The 13,840-nt window shown below is 41.8% G+C and overlaps 1 protein-coding gene and 1 long non-coding RNA gene across 4 annotated transcripts in view; one reads left to right on the top strand and one right to left on the bottom strand.

The window, feature by feature from the left end:
* Positions 1-13,840, top strand: part of CAMK1D (calcium/calmodulin dependent protein kinase ID) — a 322,158-nt gene that overhangs the window by 295,602 nt on the left and 12,716 nt on the right. For all 3 annotated transcript variants that reach the window (XM_053253950.1, XM_053253951.1, XM_053253952.1), the window contains exons 7-9: positions 2,675-2,787; positions 3,853-3,931; positions 13,008-13,095. In XM_053253950.1, the coding sequence (XP_053109925.1) occupies positions 2,675-2,787; positions 3,853-3,931; positions 13,008-13,095 (280 nt within the window). The remainder of the gene's footprint in view (positions 1-2,674; positions 2,788-3,852; positions 3,932-13,007; positions 13,096-13,840) is intronic.
* LOC128326682 (uncharacterized) overlaps positions 2,681-13,840 on the bottom strand; it is a 50,941-nt gene continuing 39,781 nt past the window's right edge. Inside the window, exon 3 of the long non-coding RNA XR_008308192.1 lies at positions 2,681-2,784. This is a non-coding gene — a long non-coding RNA (uncharacterized LOC128326682). The remainder of the gene's footprint in view (positions 2,785-13,840) is intronic.

Here is a 13,840-nt window from a genome sequence, read left to right as displayed (position 1 = left end):
CAAAATCCAGCCCTCTGCCCAATCACTCTGAAATTGGGGACGGGTGGTAGCCTCCACCCATTAGGCACTATCTACCAGCCCACCCCACTCTTTTGGGGCAGATACACTTTCTGCCCCCAATCTGCCCCAAAGACACAAAAACTTCAAAAATTCCCCCAAAATCAGCCCTTTGTCCAATCCCCCTTAAATTGGGCTAGTAGCCTCCACCCATTATGCACTACCACCCCACCCCACTATTCTGCCCCAGGCCCCACTTTCTGCCCCAATCTGCTCCAATCTGCCCCAAAGACATGAAAACTTCAGAAATTTCCCAAAAATCAGCCCTTTGCCCTATCCCCCTGAAATTGGGGTGGTAGCCTGCACCCATTAGGCACTACCACCCCACCCCACTCTTTTTGCCAAGATCCCATTCTATGCCCCTGAACTGCCCCAAAGTCACTAAAACTTCAAAAAATCCCCCAAAATCGGTCATGAGCCAAATCACCCGAATTTTTTGGCCCCGAAATTCGGGTGATTCGGCTCGGCCCTGAAAAATATCGGGGGACATTGAGGGTGATTCGGTTCGGCCCCGAATCACCCGAAATTGCTCATTTCGGGCACAGATTGATCTGTGCCCGAAATTTTTTGCACATCCCTACTAATTTGTAAAACAGCATAATATACAAGACTTTACAAAGTCTTTACAGTTTAAATGGCATGGAAGTTAAGATGGACACTTTAATGTGCAATTTCCATTTTTTTAGAATATGAGCGAGAACTGAAAGCATCTTAACTCTCATCTGAAAAACGTTTTTAGTTTACTGACTTTGATATTGTTTGGTGGTGGTTGCGTGTGGTGGGGACGGGGGTTAAAGAAAAGGCAATATTGCTTATAGTGTGTCTTGTCGAATACATGGTGTGTCCAATAAGGGCCTTTGGGGCACATAAATGGTATTAAAAATCCTATGCTGTAAGTCAAATTTGGAAGAAAAATCCTGCTGTGTATTATTGGTGGCTACTTGCATGTTAGAGGGATATCATTCATCTACCCCACCCACAGCCGAAGTGCACAAGTAAGGAAAGCACTGCTAATTAACATTGTCTGGAGACATGGTGTTGAAGTTCTGAGTAAAGTAGTTTATTTAGGAAATACATCAGGAAGATAGGAAAGGCCTACATGCCTTGCTGCTCACTGCATCAGGAAGGGGAGATGAAAGAGGAAATCTGGTTCTCAGGTGAGAGAGCGAAACCTGAGACAATCGGTCTAACAAAGGGGAAGTATAGTAGAGAAAGCGTAGGCAGAGAGGGGATTCCATTACTCACTATCTCTACCTCTAGTGGTCAATAGGGTTGCTGGTGCTAAAAGTCAATGCCATCAGCAGCTGTATCCACAACATTGAAAAGGTTGAAGAGAGGCACATTTACAACAATTAGGCTCTAAAGCCTGCTGAGGAACGGTCACAAGAAGATTGTTGGGCCATTTTGGAAAGCGCCTCCTGCAGGCCACTAAATGTGTAAGAGAGAGTGTCTCCTGGTGGGTTTGCAAACTTCCATATGCATACAACATCTACTTAAAATATGGTGATTCTGGTTAAAGAGTTTACCAGGATACCTGGTAGCTGGAAGTGAAACTTTTTGGCATAATTTGATGCTGTCCCACACTACAAGGGGGAGAGATCACATGGCTGGGTGTGCAGAATCGGAGCCAATAGGCTCTTAGTTGTGTGGGGAAAGGGAGGAGTAGCCACAGCCAGCTGAGAAAAGACCTCCCTCCTACCCAGCTCTTGCCAGCATTCCTGAGGCAGGCCATTTCCTGCCACAGTCTAGGCCGTCACTAACAGCAAAGGCAAGGAGGCACTCTTCTCTTCCTCCCCTCGCTGGCTTCTTCACCTTCTTCCCCTCATCTCATACCCCTTGCCTGTGTCTCACATATCCTCCTGAGTACACATATCACACATTGAGAAACTATGCTTTAAGCAAGCTGTGAAAACTCAGAAAGATCTTGATTACTGGTTTTTAGATGGTGCTTCTTGATTGGATGCTGTTCTTCTGTTTTTAAAATGCAATTTGATGTATTTTAATATTAAATTGTTGTTGTAAAGGGCAGGTTATAAACTATTTATTTATTTATTTATTTATTTATTTATTTGTCATATTTTTATACCACCTAATATGTACATCTCTAGGCAGAGTACAAAGTTTAAAACACAATGTAAAACAGAGTTTAAAAAAAGTTAGAAATTTACAACATATAATACAAACAGTTTGATATAAACTAATTGAACAGTTTAAAATTGATTCCAGTTAAAAGCCAATGAAAACAAGCGTGTCTTGAGGGCCTTCCTAAAAGCGAACAGAGAAGGGAGCTTGTTCCAAAGCCCTGGGGCAGCCACATAGAAGGCCAGGTCCCAAGTCGTCATCAAACAAGCTCGTGGCAACCGAAACTGGACCTCTCTAGAAGATCATAACAGGTGTCAAAGTTTGTGACAAAGAAGTGGATCTTCCTAGTGGGCCAGCAGACATGTTTGGTCTACACTGTTTGTCTTGGTGAGCCATGAGCTGTGCAGGCCTGGTGAAAGAAAATGGCCTTTTGAACATTTCGAAATTGGACCAAAGGACATAGGGGGGAAACTAAAATACTTCCTTGATTTCTTGTTCTCCTGTAACTTAGAATGTCCTGCTTTTTTAACATTAGGCTCTGTGGGTATCCTCCCTTCTATGATGAAAATGATTCCAAGCTTTTTGAGCAGATCCTTAAGGCAGAATATGAATTTGACTCTCCATATTGGGATGATATCTCTGAATCTGGTAAGAAACAAGCATAATCACAATATATAACTAAAATAGAAACAAGCTTCCCTAGTTGATACTATCTGTGTATTTTTGTTACATCATGCTAGATATTGCAGAGTTTTTTACCCATTGCTGCCAAAAACATTCTTTCATCTCCCCATCTGCATTATGGAATTTCTCATATTATACTTTTCCTCCAGCCTCCACATTTAAATATACAATATCACACAGTGGGCAGAATGTGCTGTTATCAGGAAAACCACTAATCTGGCTTTCAGAATATGTGCAGAATGTGGTATCAGATGCAGAATGTGGAATAGTGTACAGAATTTAGCTAAGAATCTTAGTTTTATATAAAAGCTTCTAGGCATTTTTAAATGCTTGAAATTCATTCTATTGAAATCTCAGAATCCAGAGGAGTGATTGAATTCTGGAGCTAGAGCTTAGGGTTCCAGTGCCCTGCATAGTGGTTAGCAAGACCAGAAAACATTATGAAAAATAAAATAAATAGAACCATGCAGATTTGCTTAATTTTCATCATTTTACTGTTTGTAGAATTTAGCTTCTCTTGCTGTAGAATGTTGATGGTCTTGGCATGGAGCTACTACAATGGAAATTAACATGTTTTGTTCTGTAATGTCATTAAAAGATATTGCTTAGGTGCCACAAATAGCACATTTTCTAAGAACATTTCCTCAGTCCTTTTTTAAAAGCTGCTATTATATAAGATAAATCTTATTTTAATAATTTAATGAGTAAAGAATGGATTTAAGAATTAAAATAGCAGACTAGGGAGACATAAATGGAGTATTGGATTATATTATGTATAGTGATTCACTTGATTGACTTCTCTATTGCTACGCTCTTGCCATATTACATAAAATGTTTCTTTCTTAATCTCCTTCCAGGAGCTAGAAGTTTCATTTTTTAAAAAATTTCCTAGTGTGGCACCATCATATTGTTTCAGTGAATCAGATGTTTTTTTGCTGTATAGATTAAGAGGCTTTAATACCATTGTGTGCCTTTTGTGCAGACATCAGGTATAATTCTTTTTTCCCTTCCCCATGTTTCTGAAAACAGCTAAAGATTTTATTCGGAATTTGATGGAGAAAGACCCCACTAAAAGATATACCTGTGAACAGGCAGCCCGGCATCCATGGTAAGCAGTTAATCAATTGATTGCCATGTCTAGATATGTTCAACACTATTTGTCTCCATTGTTAATTTGTGGTTTCGACCTCTTGATTCAAGGAGTAAACACTGAAGGGGTGTGTGTGTGTGTGTGTGTGTGTGTGTGTGTGTAGACAGACACACAAACATACACACACAGAGCAGTCGCCCTGAAAATCTTGGCATCACTACATACATTGATTTATGGCCCTCAACAGCACAGAGCTCTGCTTGCAATCAGATAATATACATAAGTTTGAGACTCATATCTTTGCTGGTATGTAGGGAGAGCAAAGGCAGAGAAATATGGCCCTCTCATTTACAATAAATTAAGGCCAAAGAACAATTCCCACAGATGGTAAACTGTGTATACTCTTTGTAGAGAATGTGTGGACAAGCATGTCGCAAGATAGCAATTCTCTCCCATTGCCATCATGAACATTTGTGTGTCATTCAAAGAACCAATTATTCCAAATTAATACCAAATTATTATCATTCAAATAACCAATTATTCTTGCATCTCCAAACTGGGGTTTGGTTGTGTTTGATAACACACATTGGACCTTTGCACACTGGAATGTACACACAGGTACAGTATTTACATATGCAGTATTTACATATTATGGCAAGCAAGAAGAGATGGAGCAAGTGAGTGGATATAATCCCACTGTTCCACCATGTCTTAGATATATCTAAGTCACATGGGCCTATGAAGAAGGTGTCCAGCAATTCCTCTTGCAATATTCGGTTGGATCAGTTTCAATCTGTGACTCCTGAGGATGTGGACAAGCTGCTTGGGGTTGGGCAGCCTACCACTTGTTCTCTGGATCCTTGCCCAACTTGGCTGCTTCTATCTAGCAGGGAGATTGTTTGAGGTGGCCTAGGTAATATCATAAATGCATCACTGAGGGAGGTTAGGATGCCTCCATGTTTGAAGGAGGCAATGGTTGGACTGTTTCTTAAGAAGCCTTCCCTGGACCCCTTAGCGATGGATAGTTACAGGCCAATCTCCCTTGGTTTGGCAAGGTGATTGAGAGTGTGATGGCCGACCAGCTCCAGGTGGTTTTGGAGGAAGCTGATTATCTAAACCCATTTCAAACTGGCTTTAGAGTTGGCTATGGGGTTGAGACAGCCTTGTTCAGCCTGATAGATGACCTTTACCAGGGAATCGACAGAGGGAGTGTGACTGTTGGTTCTTTTGGATCTCTTGGTAGCGTTTAATACCATCAACCATGGTATCCTTCTGGGTCGCCTGGGGGAGTTGGGGATAGGGGGCACTGCTTTGCTGTCTCTCAGGTAGATACCAGATGGTGGAGTTTGGTGACAGTTGCTCCTCAAAACAGGAGCTATTATATGGATTCCCTTAGGGCTTCATTCTGTCACCAATGCTTTTTAATATCTACATGTAACTGTTGAATGAGGTCATCAGGAGATTTGGTGCAGGGTGTTCTCAGTATGCTGATAACACCCAAATCTATTTTTCCTTTTCATCTGCATCATCAGGAAATGGTGTTCATTCCCCAAATGCCTGCCTACAGGCAGTAATGGACTGGATGAGGGATAACAAATTGAAACTGAATCCAAGCAAGATGGAGGTGCTCATTGTAGGGATTCAGAATGCGAGGGATGAGTTAGAGCTTCCTGTGCTGGATGGGGTTACACTCCCATGGAAGGAGCAGGTATGGCGCTTGGGAGTACTCCTGGACCCAGGCCTCACCCTGGTATCTCAGGTGGAGGCTATGGCCAGGAGTGCTTTCTATCAGCTTTGGCTGATTCGACAGCTGTGTCTATTCCTTGAGGAGGATTACCTCAAAACAGTGGTGTATCAGCTGGTAACCTCTAGGCTTGACTATTGCAATGTGCTCTACGTGATGCTCCTTTTGTACATAGTTTGGAAGCTTCAGTTAGTTCAAAATGCGGCAGCAAGATTGGTCTCTGGGGCAACCTGGAGAGACCATATTATGCCTTTTTTGAAACAGTTGCACTGGCTGCTGATATGTTTCTGGGCAGAATACAAAGTGCTGGTTATTATTACCTTTAAAGCCCTGAACGGCTTAGGTCCAGGTTACCTTAGAGAGTGCCTTCTTCTGTATAATCCCCACCGCACGTTAAAGTCATCTGAGGAGGTCCGTCTCCAGTTACCACCAGTACAGGCCTTCTCTGTAGCTGCTCCTGGGCTGTGGAATGCACTCCCGGCAGAAATCCATAATCTGAATTCATTTTTGGCCTTTAGGAGAGCACTCAAGCCTATCTGTTTTGCCTGGCCTACCAGGGTTTTTAAATTGTTGTAAATGTTTTTAATCTGCTGTAACCTGGGTTTCCAGGGTTTTTAAACTCTGTTGAATGTTTTAATTGTTAATTGTTTTATGGTGTTTTATAGTCTCTATTTTTAACTATTACTTGATTTTAATTGTTTTGGTTTAATGTAAACTTCCTTGAGCCATTTTTGGAAGGGTGGTATAGAAATCTAATAAATAAATTAATTAATTAATATGCAGTTTGCCATATGTGTTAATAGGCCTACATAAATATAGGAAACATATTTTGTCTGCATTGCTCTCATTTGAGCACAAATTGTTCATTAGAAAATGCCAGCATTAATTAGAACTTTCTTAGAATTATAATTTTAGACCTTAAAATAGAGTACTGAAGTACTCTCCCATTCCATCCAGAACCATTTCCAACAAACAGTAAATTTGGAGAACTTTTAGCCATAGTTCAGAATTTCCAAGGGGGTGAAGGGGGGCTGTGTGTTTTTGAATGACATCATTCTATCATGGGCCTCCAGAAATTTAAAAAAAAAAATTAAAACTAATACTTCAAATGCAGAACAAATATTTGGGAACATACCCCCTGGCAGAAAATTAGGTCACCTTTTTTATTTTTGAAGGAAAAAGAATTTTCCAAGATGTTTTATCCAACTTATACAAGATGTGCACATCTGGCCTGAAGATCATCTCTGTTATTTACTGAAGGAAAGAAAGAAAGAAAGAAAGAAAGAAAGAAAGAAAGAAAGAAAGAAAGAAAATGTGGCAAAGATAGCAAACATATTTGAAGTAATTCTAACACAACATGAGCCCTAGTTAGCAATCTTATGCACACTAGCATGGGAGTAAGCCTCATTTAACACAGTGGGACGTTCTTTGGAATAAATATGCATAGAATCGCACTAATCAGTTTCTCCTCTTGTAATTTACCCTACCTATCTCCCAAACACTATTTTAATTCTTTTGCCAGAGACCTTACAATTTTTTCTCCCATTGCTTTACCCAGGATTCAGGCTGTGAATACAGGCCATTGGTTGCAAGGACAGATTTTCACCATTCTTTAAGAAACAATTTGCAGGCCCTCTCCTTCCACACAAAGCCACACAAAACTAGTTGTACCTATTTTTGCTGAAATCAATGGGACAAGTAAAGTCCTATTAGTGTCAATGAAATTTATTTCCCAGTAGGTGCTTAACCTTCAGCTTCGCAACCTGCTCCCAAGTATATTTACTCAAAAGTAAATTAGTAAGTATTAGAAAGCACAACTGTCTCTGAATCAGGTTGAGCATCTCGGGGTCAGTTTTTGGAATGCAAAGTAGAAAAACAGGCATCCTTCAAGATAGTCTTACAGTGTCTAATTTTGAAGCACATGCTCAAGTCTGATCTCAGCAGCGTAACTTGACCAAAGTGCTGATCCAAATAGTCACACTGTGAGAAGAACAAAGAGAAGCAGCTTGTAGTCACAGGATCTATGCCCCAAACCTAGCTTTTTGATTGTCTGCCATATCCTAAGACCTTGCTGCAAATCATTGCAATTATTATCTACTAAAATAGATATTCTCTTCAACTGAATGTTTGAATACATATTCTCTTCAGTGGAATGTTGTCCGGTCCTAACTCAATGCATTTAAAAGTAAGTTCTGTTGATTTCAAGAGGTTGAAATTGTAAGCCCTTTTGCTTGGAAGTGAGTTCCACAAAAGCAGCACAATCAAGAAGCACAGTTGTAAGATACCATACTTTAAACTCAGGCCCTTAAATACATTGTATAAGAAAGGGATTTATAAATGTAAGAACGTGGCCTAAAGAATAAATAAACATTTGGAATAATAACAAATAATGAACAAAGTGTCATAGCCATTCCTAACTCCCTAATGAGTTTCCTGTGTAATGTGTGGGTTTGCGAGCACTAATATTTACAAATCCAGAAGCCACAGTCTGCTAACACTTTTATTAAAGGTAAAGTGTGCCATCAAGTCGATTTCGACTCCTGGTGCCCACAGAGCCCTGTGGTTGTCTTTGGTAGAATACAGGAGGGGTTTACCATTGCCTCCTCCTGCGCAGTATGAGATTATGCCTTTCAGCATCTTCCTACATCGCTGCTGCCCAATATAGTACCAGCAGGGATTCGAACCGGCAACCTTCTGCTTGTTGGCATGCATTTTCCCGTTGCACCACTTCATTAGGATCAGCCATAGTGAAACAACATTGTGAGCAGCAAGCATTTGTGTTCTTCACAAGATAACTGGATGGCAAAGGAGAAGAGAGTTTGGCATGGTGGCAGAGCCCAAAGTCTGCAGTTTATTGGACCCTTGAGATGTAATATAGTATATGCAGACGTAATCTGATTAGTCTCATTAGTTGTAGACACTGATTTCAGGATGCATCTAGGGTTTTATAGGGACAAAGAAAAAAGATTGGCTGTTCCTCCATTTTCAGAAGAAGAAGAAAACAACCTGGCAGTAATTCAGTTATTTCACATCTTAGGGCAGTTGCTTATGGCAAATTCAGCCTGCCACCAAGTCAGCTGATCCAGGTTCCCCCGAAGTTTGCAAATATGGGTTTGCAAATATGTTTTTGTCTCTTTCACAGTGCTTCATTCATGTGTTTGTCTTATTGTCACCTTTCTAGGTGTTCATGCTGGGTCTCCTTCCTATGCCAGTGTAGCCCTTTGGGAAACTGAGTCAATGCTGACATAGGACAGCACTGCAGTGTGGGCAGTACCATGGGAACACAGCCCAGGGACTCTCCCCTGACCTTTGTGGCACAAGAAGGGACCACGGTTGCAGTGGCTCCTGTACCACAAAGTAACTTCAGAAGGGGGGACTTGTGTGTAACTATCAAAAATTGGTTTAAGAGCATGAGCTTTCATGTATATTTGTTAGATGCTCAAATGGATTTAACAATAACAAGCACAGCAGGTCGGAATTTTAAAAGAAACCACCTCTATGGAAGCCTTCATCGTAGTGATGTACTTCATTTCTTCTATCAAGTTTTCTAATGAGAGAGGAATCCAGTCCCTTGCTGAGACTGTGATTTAAGCTTTTCTTGGTCCAAGAAATTCAGTTTTTGTGCCAGGCCTCCTCCTGCCCCCTCACTCACAATTCGTCCATCTGTCCAGTTTGATCTGTTTGAAGGCAGCTATATTGAGATGTTTTGTGGCCAAGAATTCACTCTATCACATTATTGTTCTATGTCAGATTTATGACTGTTCAGCTAGGCTATATAAACTATTAGCCACTTTTGATAAAGCATCAGATATATAACATTCATAGTGCTGAAGAAGGAACCTTGGATGTTACAGATAGGTCTTGTAATAATGTTCTCAATAGGGGTGTGCACGGCACCATTCGTGGTAAGATGTCATCTTGCCAGCCCCCACCCTGCCACCCACCCTTTCAACCCCTTTAGAGTTAGGAATCCCCCTAGCTTGTAATGGGGAATCCTCACTGGATTCCCTTTACAAGCATAGCCACCAGAACCAGGCCGAACTGGTTCTTTCTGAACCGGCCCCGATTCAGTTCAAACTTGGACCAGCCCCCTTTTGGGGAGTCCAGTCTAGTCTGCTCAAACTGGTCAAACCAGTTCTGCACACCCATAGTTCTCAGCGTTAATTAAAGGCCATAACGGGTTCCATGGTTTATTGAAGGGTCTTGCGTTGATGTTGATATCCTACTGTTCTTCAATTCCCAATAAGCAGTCATTTCAAGATGGGTGGCTGTCTGTATGGTATCACAGCTCTTCCACATACTGCTTTTCTCAGGATGTCAGACATGTCTACAATGTACATTGTTTGACTAGTCTTTGACTATTTGCTTTGACTATTAAAATGGTTTCAGATCAGTTTAAATGTGTAATCTAGATGTGCTGAACATTCTCAAGTATGAGCTATAGGTCATAGGTCAGGTGTCGTATGTAATCAGGGCTGTACTTATGACAGGTCAAAGAGGAGCAGAGCTTCATCACTTTTTCCAGAGCTGGAATGATCATATCACTTACCAAAACTCAACCAGAGAGGACTGAGGAGAAAAAAGGAGCAGCAGGAACATTAGTTTTCTTGATCTTATGACAGATAATCTTGATGTTGATGACAAAGAAAGGAGGAGATAGGAAAGCAAGAAGGGGAAGAGAAGTTGACCTCCTCCCGTGCCTTGATGGGCTGGGAGAGGCTGAGCCAAACTGGCAGGTTCCAGATAGTCACAGTGCAAATAAAATTTTGGCAGACTGGGCAGTGTCATTCTCCAGACAAGTAGATAGACACCTAGTACTGAACAGGGGAAGTAGAGATCTGTGACCTAACAATGGAGGGAAGGGTAAGTGAGAGGGGATGGGGATTCCCAGAGCGGAAGGCAGAACCTATTTGCACATGGTCTTCCAAGCAAAACACAGACCATGCCAGTATTAGTAGAAGAGAGGTGCTCACTGTGTTTCCCCCTCCTACTATTGCATTAGTGGCTATAGGACAGCAATCTTCACTCATTTTGCGGCAAGGGCGGCCAGTGTACCCACCATCTGCCACAGGCCAGTGCTTGGCCCAGTGGTGTGCCCCCCAGCAGTTGCGAGGGGGAAGGGTGCATGCTGAAGGTGCTGCCAGGCACCTTCCTGTCTTCCCCACCACTGCTGCTGCTCCTGTGGGCTGCAGCCACTCACAAAAGGTGTGGCAGAAGCACCCCATCCCAGGGGTTTCACCGATTTTTTTCAGCACTTTATATAACAAAATCCTAACTCTATAAGAATAGCCCTATGGATCTGTGACAGCAAAAATATAAAATGTACTTTAGAGATTTGCTGGTTTATTATTGCATAAGAATTCACAGATAGCAGCTTCCTTCTTCAAAATGCATGTATCATGCCAGTCCTCATCCAGTACCACCTTCTTACCAAGCACTTTTCAAGGTGCATCCAGTGACTCTCTGCAGCTCTCGCCATTCCATGGCCTCATATCGCCTTCTTCTCCCCTTCAGGAGTGGTGCTTGTGTTTCTGTATAGGCCAGCAGGGGAGGGTTCCCTCCTTTCTCTCGCATGTCAGAGCAGCATTGCTTGAACCCTGCAACCCTGTCATGGTTACCCACAATCTCCTGGGTATCCCAAACAGACACCTATATCCTATGTAGCGTGAGTGGGAACCCTTCTGGTCAATTAGGTTGCCTGTGTTTATTTGTCCCCCTGAAAACTGCCAAGTAAGGTGCCAATTGGTGTCACTGATTTTGTAGCAATTTCCCCATTAATAACCGCACCAGATAGGTAACTGATCCCAAGTCCATCCCACAGTTGTCATCTGGAGAGCTGAGTTGGGTTAAGGTCAGTGACCCAGCATGGGAAAAGGTTCAGGTCACACTCACTGACCTCAAGCATAATCCTATTTATGGCACCAAGCCAGAGCAGCATAAAGTTTCTAAGTTTTTATTTATATATATTGTTTATACTCCACCTTTCAGACACAGCCAGAGAGATTTACAAATGACTTAACATGGTTTTTTAATTACAATATAAAATATAATTAGAATATGAAAACAAAAAAAGACAGCAACCTAAGGTCAGCCAGCTACAAACCACATAAGGCTTCACCAGCTACTTTACCATAGCTTTAGCTTTTTCCAAGCACTAGACGAAACAAGTAGGTTTAGTAAGACGACTCCTCCTCTTTCCTAAAGGAATTGCTTGACACAAAGGTATACAGAAAGGTCTGAGCAATCTAGCAAGGATTGTAAAATCTTCCTTGCCGTCTTTCAAGAATAAGATGGGAAGGCTTCAGGAGGAAAGTGTGTGTGTGGGTGGGGGGGTGCTCCAGTCTCCTTTTCTTCCCTCCATTGTGGAGGGAAGAAATTCATGGCACATTGGAACAGCTCACTGAAAGTGTCAACTCAGTGCATGGCAGCTGTGAAAAAGGCAAATTCCATGCTAGGGAGTGTTAGGAAGGGGTTTTAAAATAAAAATGTGAATATTATAATGCCCTTATACAAAACTATGGTGCAGTCACATTTGGAGTACTGTGTTAGGTCTGGTCGCCATATCTTAAGAAAGACATTGCAGAACTGGAAAAGATGCAGAAGAGGGCAGCCAAAATGATCAGGGGCCTGGAGCACCTTCCTTATGAGGCAAGGCTACAGCATCTGGGGCTTTTTAGTTTAGAAAAGAGGCAACTACGGGGAGACATGAATGAGGTGTATAAAATTATGCATTGAGTAGAGCGAGTGGACAGAGATAATTTTGTTCTCCCTCTCACACAACACTGGGGGATCATCCTATGAAACTGATGGGCAGGGAACGTAGGACCAACAAAAGGAAGTACTTTTTCACAGAGTGCATATTTATTTAATATATGGAATTCTCTTGCACAGAATGTGGAGATGGCCACACGCTTGGATGGCTTTGACAAATTTATGGAGGACAAATTCAATGGCTGCTAGTAGTTTGGTGGCTATAGGCCACCTCCAGCCTCAGAGGCAAGATGCCTCTGAATACCAGTTTTGGGGAGCAACAGCAGGAGAGAGGGTGTGTCCTCACCTCTTGCCTGTGGCCTTCTCAGAGTCATCTGGTGGGCCACTGTGGGAAACAGGACGCTGGACTAGATAGGCCTTGGGCCTGATCCAGCAGGGCTGTTCTTGTTCGTATCAGTACAATCCGTTTCTCAGTTAAGTCAATGACAAAAATTCCAACTGTTTTTTAGAAAGCTGCATTGCACCCTAAAGAAGAAAATCTATTAAGCAAACAATAATTCTTAAACCTGTTCTTAAGCTATACTTAAGCAAACAACTTGTGAAAATAAAAATGTCTCCCTTTTTTTTAATCTTCTTCAGGATTGCTGGTGACACAGCCCTCAATAAAAATATCCATGAGTCTGTCAGTGCTCAAATTCGCAAGAACTTTGCAAAAAGCAAATGGAGGGTAAGCTGTCATGTTCTGAGTTACTTTTGCTGTTGGGAAGAACTTGCTTTTCCTTTTATAAGAGAGTTTGTTATGGAATTGAAGATGGGATTCCCTTTCAAAAGAGTGCTACTTAGTTTCAATTCATGATTGAACTTATCGTAGTAGTATCATTTTTTCCTCCTGTTTCTGCCTTACAAAGAATAAACTTGTGAAAATAAAAATAATGGCTCTCATGTTCTGCAGTGTAACATGTGTTGCTGCAGACTCTAAGGAAGCTCTGGCAGTCAACTGCAAGAGCATAAATACCTAAAGTGGTGCCCATACTCTGGGAGCACAAATTAGATTGGAACAATCTGGAGTGCTATTTCACTCCAGAATACAGGTGCGCTCTTGCGCAAGTCTGCCAACACTTCCTTAGATGCCTGCAGCAGCATGCTCAGAATCACCCACATTACCCTGCAGACCATGTTGGCATGTATCTTCCAGTCTTCTCCTTCATCCCACACACCCCTACCCCCTGCTGGATCATATCCATCCAGCTCAACTTATTTAATTATTAAATTACTTATTCAACATCAGCCTTGAGCTAGAGAAAATAAGTCATGCTTAAATCCTGTTGAAAATAAATGGGATGCAAAGTAGTCTTTAATTAATGTGTACACAGATTTCAGTGGGACTTATACACAAAGGGAGTATGAGCTGCTTTCTGGTGTTTGCTGAATTTGTGTCTAATACTGAAACTTCACTTGCCAACTCTATGTCT

Source organism: Hemicordylus capensis, chromosome 5 (genome assembly GCF_027244095.1).
Source record: "Hemicordylus capensis ecotype Gifberg chromosome 5, rHemCap1.1.pri, whole genome shotgun sequence".
NCBI lineage: Eukaryota > Metazoa > Chordata > Lepidosauria > Squamata > Cordylidae > Hemicordylus > Hemicordylus capensis.
Note: the sequence above shows the minus strand (reverse complement) of the source record. Positions and strands in the feature narration are given on the sequence as shown.